Source organism: Cupressus sempervirens, chromosome 3, assembly GCF_028749045.1.
Source record: "Cupressus sempervirens isolate cs-2001-9-10 chromosome 3, ASM2874904v1, whole genome shotgun sequence".
In the NCBI taxonomy this organism is placed as follows: domain Eukaryota; kingdom Viridiplantae; phylum Streptophyta; class Pinopsida; order Cupressales; family Cupressaceae; genus Cupressus; species Cupressus sempervirens.
This window is the reverse complement of record NC_143120.1, coordinates 687,045,205-687,059,771: the sequence shown is the minus strand read 5'-3', so window position 1 is coordinate 687,059,771 and position 14,567 is coordinate 687,045,205. Positions and strand designations below refer to the sequence as shown.

General features: G+C 36.6%; 1 protein-coding gene across 1 annotated transcript in view; it reads left to right on the top strand.

Moving 5' to 3' along the window:
* The first annotated feature begins 259 nt into the window (after positions 1–259).
* LOC149568609 (DNA repair RAD52-like protein 2, chloroplastic) overlaps positions 260–14,567 on the top strand; it is a 123,788-nt gene continuing 109,480 nt past the window's right edge. Inside the window, exon 1 of the mRNA XM_089821480.1 lies at positions 260–896. Within this exon, the coding sequence (XP_089677606.1) occupies positions 529–896 (368 nt within the window). The 5' untranslated portion in view covers positions 260–528. The remainder of the gene's footprint in view (positions 897–14,567) is intronic.

Below are 14,567 nucleotides of genomic sequence, written 5' to 3'. Positions count from 1 at the left end.
AAATGGCCATCCAACGGACAAAATGGCTGTTCACGATAATTTATTAATTATTTTAAAATTTTAAAATAATTGCATTATAATTCTAACTTAATATTAAATAATAAAAATAATAAATAAATGTATAATCACAGCTATTTGTCGCGGGGCAGACGCTTTCCTCCTCCTCTCGCTTTAGAAGCCCCGTTTACCATTCAGGAAGACGTAGGTGAGTAGTTGATGAAAATAAGAAGTAGGTAAGCGATGGTAGGTAAGTAGTCAAAGGAAAAGGTCCATAATTTTTGGTTTGGTGGAGTTGAAAGTGAAGCACTAAATTCCTGTTCTCCTCTTCCCTTCTTCCTCCACCCTGCGGCTTGAATTCTTCCACAATGCTCCATACATTGCCTTCGTTACTTATATTCAGTTTCTAACTTCATCATCTAATTTCAATGCATACACGCCCATCGGACACAATTTCTGAAACTAAAATTTCTTTAAACACCCAGTTATATATATCCATTTTCCTCGATCCCCAGTACATTTCATAATCCAATGGAGGCTTCATGCCTAACTAATCATCATCATGTCCCCAAAACTTATTGCTCTGCAAGATCAAGGTCCACTTTCAGATCATCACGTTTCATGGTGGGAGCTAGTAAATCTGTTAGACTCGATTTGAATAATGATAAGATTGGTAGAGGTGTATTGGGCATAAAAGCAGGTGAGAAGGATAAGGATAGTTTTTCAGGTAAGAAGGGAACTCCTTACACAAACTATGCAGTGTCCCTGGACAACCCACCTGCTTCTTTTTACATAACTCGCTCATTGGTAGAAATTCTACGTGATTTGAACAAAAGGGTCCCTGATAAGATCATAAAAATCAAGCAGGAAGGAGGCTCTCAGATCAAATATATCCCCTGGTGCAACCTCTCATGCCATACCGATCCACTACATGTTGATTTTTTTCTTTTTTAAAACTTTTGAATGCAAATTTCTTGTACTTTAATTCAAATTATCTACTAGAAGTGTCTAGAATTGCATCCCCGAATCAACAGACTACAATATATTAAATGAGCAGATGATACACGTGTGTACATACAGATGATGCAAAAAGTAAATAAGTCCCCTCCAAGAGCCGCATTGATGTATAAGACCCATGTAAAAGCCTGCGTAGGTATTGTTTTTTAAGTATCTCATGTGGTGATTTTTTGTATTCCTACTTTTCAAACCTAATGCGCAAGCACGTAGGAAACTTGACGTTGCCAATCTGTGTAGATATGTATTGACGTAATTCTTCTTCGGCTCTATATTTGTGTACAAATATACCTGGGAATGCTGGGTTGAGGTTATGGGCTGCTTTGTAGCACTGAGTGGCTATGCTTGGATTGCATGTTCCAAATTATTCTAGTTTTTAACCGGGCCACGCTCGAACGATTTTCATACCGGTTAGACCATAAACTTATCACATGCATACTGGAGTTATGGGCTGTCTTATTGCAGTGACGAAGATTTCAATTGACATATTACATTACCATCAAATCATATTCTCTCGAATTTCTCTGATTATATTTGGTCTGTTTCTGTGTGACGGTCAATCTCTTAGACGTGTCTGACGACATATGTTTTCATTAATGTTTTGTTTCTGTGGGAGAACTAGATGTTCTTACAATATAGCATTAAAAAGTTGCGTTTCTGAATTTATTCTGCCAAAATTTCACAATGTGCGGAAATGTTTCTGTGATGCGTTTATGTATGCTTGGCTTGTAATTGGAGACTCTGAGAGTTGTAAAGCTCTGGAGTCAGTTGTTACAACTGTTTATATTGCAAGTAGGATTGCACCAATTGATTGATGAAGTAGAGGTAAGATGTTGTAAGCTTTCACGGAGGAAGTGTTAAGAAGGGTAAATATTCCTTTATATCCTGATCTACCGCTCCTTCAGATAGATACCTCTCAGGAAATTCCAGAGGCATCTCAAGTAATTGTCTGCACATTTTTAGAGCCAAACCAGATGCATTTCAAAAGATCTTGCATTCTCTTCACTTAATCTACTCAAATTGATTTTGCAACTCCCTTTCTCGTTGGATATAGAGCCTTGATTTTGTCACTTCTTATCTGTACTATACATGTATTCAAAATCTAACATGTCTTTGAGAGGCAGAACTTATAGTCCTTCTCCAACTCTTTATAGGACTATGCAACTCCTCCTTTCTCATAAACCGCAAACACCAACAGTCTTTTTCTATTCCTAGAGCCCAGCATCCTCCGAGCAGGATAAAAATAGGTGTCTTTTACCTACAAGGAACAAGTCGTGCCCGAAATAACCATTGATGTTGGATCGACATTTTTAATGCTTGATGATTGTAATTTTTAGCTTCTCAACTTAGAGTTGGCTACACCATAAGCACACAAGAGTGCACAAGAGCCATCCTGAAGGTTGGCTCCATGATTTGCATATACATCTTCCATACTATTGACAGTTTATGGGATCTATAAATTTACAATAATATAACATTTCTCCAGATGTAGGTTAACTTCTTCAATTTTCCACGGATAAACCATTTTCTTAGTTTTTCTTCTTTTTGTTTTTTATTTTTATATTAAATATTGAGTAGACATATCACATCTTAGATATACCAGATATGGTTTTCAGATCTGAAGTACTATCAGCTTAAAACTAGCTGATAAAAAGTGCAAAAACACAACAGTTTGTACAATACAAACCTTTAAATTTGAAACAGTCTATAGATATGAGTGAATATGAAAAAAGTATTCCACTAACAACATCAATAGCTGGTTTCTGCTCTCATCAAAACTCAATTCTCTTCTCCTCTTCCCTTCTTCCTCCACCTTGCGGCTTGAATTCTTCCACAATGCTTCATACATTGCCTTCGTTACTTATATTCAGGTTCTAACTTCATCATCTAATTTCAATGCATACACGTTCAGCGGACACAATTTCTGAAACTGAAATATTTTTAAACACCCAGTTGTATATATCCATTTTCCTCGATCCCTAGTACATTTCATAATCCAATGGAGGCATCATGCCTAATTAATCATCATCATGTCCCCAAAACTTATTGCTCTGCAAGATCAAGGTCCACTTTCAGATCATCACGTTTCATGGTGGGAGCTAGTGGTGCATCAGCACCTAAGGGTTGCTGAATCAACTCAAGTTTTGTTTTGTTGCGTGTGCGTGCCTCTAGGGCATTTTGGAATTTTTTTGTTTAAAGGTCATGTGGACCATGGTAGGAGTACAACAGGGTTTGGTTTGAAGAGTCTTAGGACACTTTTAGGTGCAATTAGGGATGAACAAGTTGTAAAGCCTTTTGATTTGCACAGAGCTGATGATGATGTCAGCATGAGATCAGCAGGGTCTAGGATGGGTTAGAACCATGTTTCAATCATGGTTAAGGTCTTTGTTAAAGTTTAATGAGCATTGGAACTTATTTAGTTAGTTTTGCAAGAAATTGCCAAAAAGATGTAAAAGTTGCATTTTGCAACTTTACAACTTTGAAAAGTTGCTCGGACAACATTGTCCAAATGTTGCAACTTGATGACAAAAGAATCCTAAGGGGTAAATAACCACCTAACCACCCTGCATAAGACATTCCCTGACCTAAGTACAGGGTTGGACACCCATTGTACAGAGAGAAGCTTGAGTAAGGAAGTTTTAAAGTGATTTTGAGTGCATTTTTCTATGTAATTTCATGATAGTGGGTAGTCAGAGGATTGAAGTTGGTACTGTAACACATGTATGGAGTATTTTAGATGTTTTCTTGATTTTGTGTGGCATTAACTAGGTGTTTTGTTCATATTTACTTTCTTTTTGTAAATAGTTTTGTTTTGGCACTGTCACTGGTTTTGTCCAGGCAGTTTGCAAAAATGGAGTTCTAACTCACTTCCCCACTGTCCATTCTTAACGGCCTCTTGGGAATAGTGAGTAGACTCCATGTACATATATGATGCAGAAGCTTGGGCCCTAAAATGCAGAGGAGCTATTTTTAATGTCTTGCCCTGGGCGAGCCTGTCGTGAGTCCAACTAGGGAAGACTAAGTTGCAGACAACATAACTTGCAGAGGTGCATAGCTAGAGTCAAAATTCTTTTATGAATTTGAAGATAGGAGTCTTGCCAAGCATTGGTGAAGAGGAAGTGGTCACACCAATCCATTTACTAGCCTAAAACTTTCCAACTTGCAGAGGAGCCAGTGACAGCCCAAAAACCCTTAATTTCACTCAATTTGAGTTAGGATACTGTACGGAAGGTGGTGACCCCAAGACCCCAAAACTCCTTGAGGGGTTGGCATATGATTCAAGAATCCCAAAAAAAGTTACAGGGTTTCTTTGGAAGAATTGGGAGAAAATCCCTGTTTTCTTGGAGTAGGAGACCTAATTGGGCTAGTAGCCTTTTAGATCTGTTTTATGAAAAGTTGGTGAAATCAGATGAAGAGTGAACTAGGTGGGACTCCTAACACCCCTAGTTGGTTGAATTGAAGTCTTTGGAGACACCTCCACACCTCTGTAAGGCTAATTACAAGATTTGGAGGTTAAGAGCCTTTAAGGTGGTTTAAGGGCTAAGGCTAGAAAAGCAAGAATGCATCAAGTTTAGGCTTGATTGGTGAATCTTTCTTGGTAGTTGGGTTGGATAGAGAGACCAGGGGATCCATTGGCAATGAAGATCCTATAGGTGTCAAGTGGTGTGGTGAATACACTCTATAAGTCTTTCAAGAAGACTAGTAGCATGAACCTGTGAACGGTTCATCCAACTACCTATCAGCTAGTGAATCTGTTAGACTCGATTTGAATAATGATAAGATTGGTAGAGGTGTATTGGGCATAAAAGCAAGCGAGAAGGATAAGGATAGTTTTTCAGTTAAGAAGGGAACTCCTTATACAAACTATGCAGTGTCCCTGGACAACCCACCTGCTTCATTTTATATAACTCGCTCATTGGTAGAAATTCTACATGATTGGAACAAAAGGGTCCCTGATAAGATCATAAAAATCAAGTAGGAAGGAGGTTCTCAGATCAAATATATCCCCTGGTACAACCTCTCATGCTATAATGATCCACTTCATATTGATCTTTTTCTTTTTAGAACTTTTCAATGCAAATTTCTTGTACTTTAATTCAAATTATCTACTAGAAGTGCCTAGAATTACATCCCCGAATCAACAAACTACAATATATTAAATGAGCAGATGATACACGTGCATACATACAGATGATGCAAAAAATATATTTTAAGTCCCCTCCAAGAGCCACATTGATGTATAAAACCCATGTAAAAGTCTGCATAAGGATTGTTTTCCAAGTATCTTATGTGGTGATTTTTTGTATTCCTAGCTTTCAAACCTAATGCGCTAGCTTGTAGGAAACTTGATGTTGCCAATTTGTGTAAATATGTATTGACATAATTCTTCTTCGGCTCTATATTTGTGTACAAATATACTTGGGAATGCTGGGTTGAGGTTATGGGTTGCCTTCTAGCACTGGGTGGCTATGCTTGGATTGCATGTTCTAAATCATTCTAGTTTTTAACTGGGCCACGCTTGAACGACTTTCATACTGGTTAGACCATAGATGCACACTGGAGTTATGGGCTGTCTTATTGCAGTGATGAAGATTTCAATCGACATATTACATTACCATCAAATCACATTCTCTTGAATTTCTCTGATTATATTTGGTTTGTTTCTGTTTGATGTTCTCTTAACATGTCTGACTACATATGTTTTCATTTATGTTTTGTTTCTCTGGGAGAATTAGATATTCTTACAATATAGCTTTAAAAAGTTATGTTTCTGAATTCATTTTGCCAAACTTTCACTATATACAAAAAAGTTTCTGTGATGCATTTATGTATGCTTGGCTTGTAATTGGAGACTCTGAGAGTTGTAAAGCTCTGGAGTCAGTTGTTACAACTGTTTATATTGCAAGTAGGACTGCACCAATTGATTGATGAAGTAGAGGTAAGATGTTGTAATCTTTCATGGAGGAAGTGTTAAGAATGGTAAATATTCCTTTATATCCTGATCTACGGCTCCTTCAGATAGCAACCTCCGAGGAAATTCCAGAGGCATCTCAAGTAATTGTCGACACGTTTTTAGAGCCAAACCAGATGCATTTCAAAAGATCTTGCATTCTCTTGACTTAATCTTATCAAATTGATTTTGCAACTCACTTTCTCGTTGGATATAGAGCCTTGATTTTGTCACTTTGTTTTCTGTACTATACATGTATGCAAAATCTAACATCTCTTTGAGAATAGGCAAAACTTATAGTCCTCCTCCAACTCTTTATAGGACTATACAACTCCTCCATTCTCATAAACTGCAAACACCAACAGTCTTTTTCTATTCCTAGAGCCCAGCATCCTCCGAGCAGGATAAAAATAGGTGTCTTTTACCTACAAGGAACAAGTGATGCCTGAAATAGCCATTGATGTTGGATTGACATTTTTTATGCTTGATGATTGTAATTTTTAGCTTCATAACTTAGAGTTGGCTACACCATAAGGACACAAGAGTACACAAGAGCCATCCTGAACGTTGGCTCCATGATTTGCATATACATCTTCCATACTATTGACAGTTTATTGGATCTATAAATTTCAAATAGTATAACATTTCTCCAGATGTAGGTTAACTTCTTTAATTTTCAATAGATAAACCATTTTATTAGTTTTTCTTATTTTTCAATTTTTTTTTATATATTAAATATTGAGTAAACGCATCACATCTTAGATATACCAGATATGGTTTTCAGATCTTAAGTACTATCAGCTTAAAACTAGCTGATCAAAAGTGCAAAAACACAACAGTTTGTACAATACAAACCTTTAAATTTGAAACAGTTTATAGATATGAGTGAATATGAAAAAAGTAATCCACTAACAACATTAATAGCTGGTTTCCGCTCTCATCAAATTCATCCGATTTGAGCTGTCTGAGTGGGGGATGGACCACTGACATGTCTTCATTCCAGTTGACCACCTCTATATAAGAGTCTCTATGACTGTTAAAGAACCTTAGAACATGCTGCTTCTTATCTTTCTTGCTTGTAACTGCTTTCTCTGCTTCCAATTCATTAACCTTATTCTATAACTCCATAAGCTGCCTATGGATGGTTGGGTTTGTCTCAGTGTTATATGACCATGTTTGGGCATACCTCATCTCTTGCCTATTTACAGTCATTAGCCCTTCTTCAAGAAGCTTATGGAACTTCACTTTTGAAATCTCCATTGTAACAGCAACCTGCAAAGAAATATTGAAAAAGGCAAGTGTCTTATGTGACTCAGCAAGCATTCTCCTTTTTTCATTAAACACCTCCTCATTCCCATCCGTAGGTGGCATAAAATTTCAGTAGTTAGAGATAACCAAATAAAATCATAGATTTTTCCAGATTATTATAACAACAAAAGATAATTTCTGTATGTCTTTCACCGTTATTTACATTCCAATTAATAAAATCATTTCAGAACATTTACCAAATTTTTTTGTCATATAAGCAATCAAAAGGCATATGTCTAACAGACTATGTTTTCCTACATAAAGGACAAAGATTAGTACCAGAAGAATGCTATTTGAAAGGAAGTTTCTGCAGGATGGCAACCATCTAAAACAGGCCTTTTTAGGCTTCATAACATATGGCCATAATATTTAAAGTGCTTTTGATAAAACATATTATAATGATTTAGATTCCAGCATACATTAATAATATAATATGATCAAAAGTAGAATAATTATTAGCAATGGCTCTGGAATCTGTATATATCTTTGGCATTAATTTTGCACAGCAAAGAACTATCACACCATTTAAAATTAGAGAATTGCTCACCCTCCCCCACACTAGAGACTGGGGTGTTGAACACCTGGCAGGCCTCTCTAAGCATCAAATATGTTCTCCAATTTGATTTAGGATGCTGAATCTCATACTCGAAGAAATCCATTCAATGAGGATCCCATTATTGAGAATATCCCTGAAACACTTGATACCAAGTTCTGACCATCTTTTAGCTGAACATCTTTGTAATAATGGTAGAGGCTTGCCTTTATGCCTCAAATTCTATCACAGTGATCTAGATCCATATATCTTATTTGTATCCATCAAGGAAACTATAGTTGTAACCATACTTTGACAAGTTCCCATGCTTTCCATAAACTATGAAACGCTCTAGAATTAGCGGGGGTAAAACTATGCTAATTGATAAGGGCATCACCAATAGAAAGGTTCTTCCATTGTTTAGCACTTTTAGGCACAAGCAGTGCACCTTTTGGCATTATCCAATTCTATGCTGAGTTGGATATTCTCAAGATCATCGTGAATTTTCTTTCAGGCTTTAAGTAACCGTGCTTGAAGCTGATTCACCTTCCTCCTGTTCATGGTATACTTTTTGCCAATGGTTTAAACAAAGTTTCCATCCTTTCACATTGCTATTCTAATTTCAATCTGACATTTTCTCTAAGTGCCCATTTAATAAATTTCCCTTAATCTGAAGATAGCATTCGCACAATCCTGATCTTTTAATAGGGAAGTATTAAAAATAAAGCAGTAATTTTTTCCTTTCTGACAATGTCCTCAATGATCATGGCAACTGTGGAACTGATAAGGTGATGCTCTGATAGAGTGTATGGGTACCCATCCACCAATGACCATCTTTTTAAAAATCAACCAACTTACAGACATCTCTGCTGACATAGAATCTGTCTAATCTGCAACATATCCTCTTTCCACCCTTTTGTGCATTACACCATGTAAACCAAATATTTTTGCATTCATCTTTCCTGCCTTCTATCAAATAAAAAATATTGTATTTGGCTTTAAATCTGTACCAGAAGTGTTTTTCATTACCTTTCCATTCTAGGTCTATACTACTGTATTTGTCTCTCCTATTTTCAATCATATTAAAATCATCACCTACAATCCAGGGAATATCAGGCAGGCTGCATACCCAGTTCCATAGATTACTTCTCTCCCTATAATCATTGGGTGTATAAATAGAAAATATTCCAAATGATCTTGTACCATCAGAGCTTATACATCACACCTGCACCCTTTTTTTGGTCATAAGAATGACTGCACCTCCTTTTCCCTTCTCATGCTTGTTAGTGAATTGAACAACCAAATGAATCTTAGTCTCCAAACTGAACCTTTCTGCTTTCACTTCTTCTACGAGAACAAAGTCTTTATTTCCCTCCAAATTAAGAAATCTTCTAACCACATGTTTCCTGTCAGGAATTTCCAGACCACTAACATTTCAAGATACAATTCTAAACATCTTTAACAACTTAATTCAAATTGTTCTCACTAGAAGCCTTGAAATTATAAAATCACTGGAGAAGCTTATTTTTAAACTCTAATCTTTAAGAGTTAGGCTCCCCATTAATCAAAATGTTCTTCTTTCTCTTACTTTCTATGAGATTGTCCACCTTCCCTTTACCAAGTGGAATCAGCTTGTCAACTTTTCTGACAGGGTGTAGGGTCTGCCTCTGATGCAGAGTTTTAAGCTCTTCCTCACTGGCATGCTCATGAAAAGTATAAAAGTCACTCCTACTAGAGCTAGGAATACTTCAAGATTAGGGCGAACAAGGGGCTGAGGCTCCTCTTCATACTCCTGCGCGGTCAGTGTAAGAGCACCGCCAACCATGGTACCACCAGAATCAATGGAATCCATCTTCTGGTCACAACCCTGGTTGTCCCTACTCTCAAGATTCTTCTCTAGATCTAGGAAATTGCTAACACTAATAGCAGTAGTCTCTTTGCCTTGGCGGGGATCTAAATTGTTCACCATTTTATTCGTAGAAGACTTCCTAGTTCCGCTCTCCACTGAATGGAATGTTGACAATCCCCATCCCTAACCAGAACCAACATACTCAAGGAATTATTGCTTTCAATTTCTGAAACCAGAGACCTCACTTTGAATCGGGAAACATTCCCTCAGGATACGGAGTCAGGTTTACATACCATCTCTTCTACATTTTTCATATCCTTTAATGACATAATTATGAACCAACTTTGTGGAATCACCCCCAGACTTATAAGTCTTCTTTTTAGCAATGTTATCCTTGATTCAACCCATAATAACCTGTTGTTATTCATAGCACCTTGGTTTGTGGCAAACTCACCATCCTTGGTCGAGGGTGCTAAAGGGGTCTCAATGTTACCATCCGAGGTAGGGTTGCCAACTCTAGATGCAGATCATTTTGAATAGGACTAGATGGTCTACCAAGGGCCTCGTCAACATCACATGTTGGCTTGACTAGAGAATGCTCTTTGACTATATCAGCAGCCAAAGCCTCCACAAAAGTCTTAGCATGCTTAGGGTTAGATCCTATCACATCGCTTTGGCTGGGGTCAGGATAGACAGGCAGACTAGTGTCTTCTTCTACCCCTTTGCTCAGGATCCATAGTACCAACTAACACAGGGCACCACCAAAAAATTCAAGAAAAACTAGCGAAGAAAGAACAAATGGCAGGAAGGCAAATGTACAAGAATTAATAGCATAGGAAGGAGATTACTTACCCAACTTACCACTGCCAAAGAGATTGCACATGTATATGGTCAGTTTGTCAGAGGCCCTCGATAGTCAAACCCAAGCATTGAACACGAAACCTTAGATCACACATTCAAGTTTCAGAACTAACTTTCCGTTGTTTTCTCTTGAATCGGTTGGCCATTTTCTAAGTTTTCATGATCCTTTAAATGACACAATGACTAAATTTAATGCTTTTGGAATTCATAATTCATAATTCATTTAGTCCAATATTCAACCTGGGACAATGGTTTGAATGCAGCGGAGTCACTAAGTGGTTTATTCTGCAGACTAATTTATCAGAGTAACTGCTGGGAACTTCGTCCTTAAATACCTTTATTCAAATAATTAGTTACAAGTACTTCCACATCTGAATTGAGCAATATTCTATAATCGATAATCACAGAAAGAAATCATTTGAGTAGACCTCAAAGTATCTTGTGGTAAATCCATGATATTGATTTCTCTCCTAGGAAAGGAGCGGAGCAAATTATCTAAAGGTTTAAGACTCTATTACGTAAACCAGCAGTACAGTTTTTAATGGTAACAACTAATTATGCTGTCTAGTGATTATCTCCCTCGGTATGCACAAAAAATAGTCTATATGTTTATCATGGTTACGCTACCCTGGGGGAAGGGGGGACGTTGGAATGAGGGCATAGGATTTCGGGGAGGGGGGGCAGAGGGGCCTCAATTTGAGGATGCTGACAGGGGACAAGAGGGAGGCGTATATACTATATATTATACATGTAGTACTTAAAATGCTAGTTATGAAAATATGTATAATATAAGAAATAAATATGTAAAATAGTAAGTTAGAATTACTAAATATTTGAACATGAATGTGGAAAATTGAATATTGAACAATAAATATAAAAGTTTTAAATACGCAATTCAGCAAATAGAAGAATTCTAGATATCAAAAGTATGAGGATCTTCTAGAGTAGTGAAAGGAAGACCAACCAGTCCTACATTTGAAGCATCCTCATCCTTGTCAATCTGTGATGGCTCCTTTGGCTGGCTATACATCCCATCATGCTGCGGGGATCTCCTTGTTGGCAATTTGGCTAGGAGGATATGTAAGGATGATATAGAGTTGTCATTTACGGCAATATACACCTAGTATGAAGAATGCAAAACATGATATTAAGTTTTGGATGTTGTACTTACAAAATTGTCTAATTTTTATTTAGGAAAACGGGGGACAGTTATACATTTTTCTTTGGTGCAGTTTACTTGACGCATTTGAGACTATGCGCGGTTGAGGGAAGGAAGTACATGATGTAATGATCATGTGGCTAAAAGCACTCAAGAAGATTCGCTGTATGGACAGACTATGGACAATTTTCCAAGTACAGGTCATAATGGCTGAACAAAGCAGATGACAGAGTAAAGGCATTTTGGTTAAAGGGTTGTTTTGGTTCACCAAAATAATGACTTAACAATGTTCAGATGACATATCGGATGTTAAGCTTCACTTAGGAAAAAATTATTTTAAGTTTTGGGAAACATACAAGGTATTGAAGGCTGACTGGTTAAGCAGTTTGGTATAAAGGAAGACACTTTTTGTTTGTAATAAGTGTGGCATCGTAATGTAATGTTATAATGTTTGAATGCACACTTTGTATAATTAGTATTGATGCGAACTTGATTATTGTATGGTATTATACGAATGTATGATCAGTTTTGGTGAAGGAAGCTACGAGGGACAAATCAAATATTGAAGATATCAGCATTGTCAGAAAAGGTTTTTGTATCTGTACCTTTTGTCTACAGATTGTACTATTGTATATGCATGTTTGGGTAGTGGGCTCAGCTTGTTACTTTTTGTATTGTAAGAACAACTCCTAACAGGGTTGAGGCTTCTAACAAGGCCTAGTCGTCTAACAAGGACAAATACATTATACGGATGTAATAGACTCCTAACAGGGTCAATATCTTTCACAAGATACTTTTGATTAGTGGATCATTTTGTAGGTACCATCCCCACTGGGGTTTTCCCTTAGCCGGAGTTTTCCCTTGGCCAGGTTTTCCTTAGTTAACAAATAATGGTGTTATGAGTTGCATTGTGTTATAGTTATGCTTACTTTTTAGTTTGATCATATATACATACTTAAAGATTATTAAAGATGTCCATAGTTGGGCAAAAGTTTGTGCAACACTGATTCACTCCCCCTCCTCCCTCTCAGTATTCCTATTTCTAACAATTGGTATCCGAGCACAGTTATTTAGAGGAGGCCTAACAACTTGAGTAAGATCTCTATGGATATGGATTAGTTACAGAAGAATTGGGAGGAAGCTTTTGAGGAACTTGATGTAGTTACAGAGGAAAGAAACAAAAGGAAGATCGAACTTAGAGATGCACACGATTTCATTCAAAAATTGAAAAAGTAGATTGAATCATCTAAATCCAAGAAGAAAGAGTCAAATGATCAGATCAAGGATAATAATTTAGTTTCTAAGCTTAAGAAGGAGAACGAGATTCTATAGCATGAGCTTGAGATCACCAATCTTAAGATGAGTATGATAGAAGATGAAAAGAAAAATCAATCAGATTTGAGATCTGAGAATGCAGATCTGAAATCTTAGCTTACCAAGGTGACATATGAGCTTGAGACTACAAAGCTACAGTATACAAAACTTGAGAAGTATAACAATTTTGTTAAAGGAGAACTTACACAAACAAAACAACATCTTGAGAAGTTGTATTCTAGCGTTGAAAAGCTTGATGAGTAGATAATGGCACAAAGACTTGTTTATGACAAGACAGGGATTGGATATGCTGAAGGAGAATCAGATAAAGGATCTGAAGTTACTGAGTAACCAGATCTTGTGAACCAACAACCTAAACAACAAGAAGATCTGAACAAAGAAGTACCTAAACCATCTAAACAACATGAAGAAGTGAAGAAACAATTTAATGGAAGATGCTTTGCATCTAATCAAATTGGACATATGAAGAAAGATGGTACACGTAAGTATACTAAACCTTTCTCTGATTATTGTTATAATTGTTTTGCTTATGGACATAAATCTAATGAATGTAGGAAACCTAGATATAATAATAATAATGAAATATATGGAGGTACTAACCTTGCAACTAGTAAACCATTGAGAGCAGAAAATGTCATAAGAAATGGAATTATGTATTTAAGTGCAACAATTTTGGACATATTGCTAGAAATTGCAGATTGCGGACTAATCAATTTGGACCTAGATATGGAAACAATGTGATAGCATGTCAAATTTGCAATAATTTGGGACATACAATTTTTTTTTGTAGGATGAAAAACATGGGAACATCAAATATGAGATCACAAAACAAGAACTAAGGAAATGCTTGCAAGAAGGAAAAGATTTGTATGGTAAATGTACTTTATCTTTTGAGTACGCCAAAGACATTGAGAAAGAGATCAAGGAAAAGGAGACATAATTGAAAAGCGTTGTGGATGAACTAAAAGATCCAAATGCACAGATCACATATTTGGAGAGAAGGATCAACAATGATCACAATGAGCTGAAGCTACTTGAGTTGTAGAAGGAAATGACTACAAAGAAATTTTCACTATTGAGGGAACACCTTACCTTGAAAATTGTCCACGTGCAAAGGTATCTTAACAAATGTACAGATGCAAAATAATCCTTTGCTAGATTTGTTTATTTTGATCTTAGTGCAGTTGAAATAGCATCCTATGGCCTATGTGCATTACTTAGCATATCAGAAGTAGTCAAGGACACCTGGAAGAAATAATTCACTAGCTTGAAGTAGAACTTTGGAGAGAACATGGCACTCATTAACAATCAACAAGCTTGAAGAAGAGGAGGTAACAAAATTTTGACTCACCTTTGCCATTGATGTCAAAGCGGGAGTATTGAGGAAAATTGTAAATTATTAAGTATACTTCATTCTAAGGAGTTATAAGTAGGATAACGTATAGTGAAAGGGGGAGTACAAGAGTATAGTATGAATGTATACCATCTTATATGTAGGATGAAGATGTTCCATGGGTTTTGAAAATTTCACAAAGCCACAATTTTGAAGTTTTTGAAACTT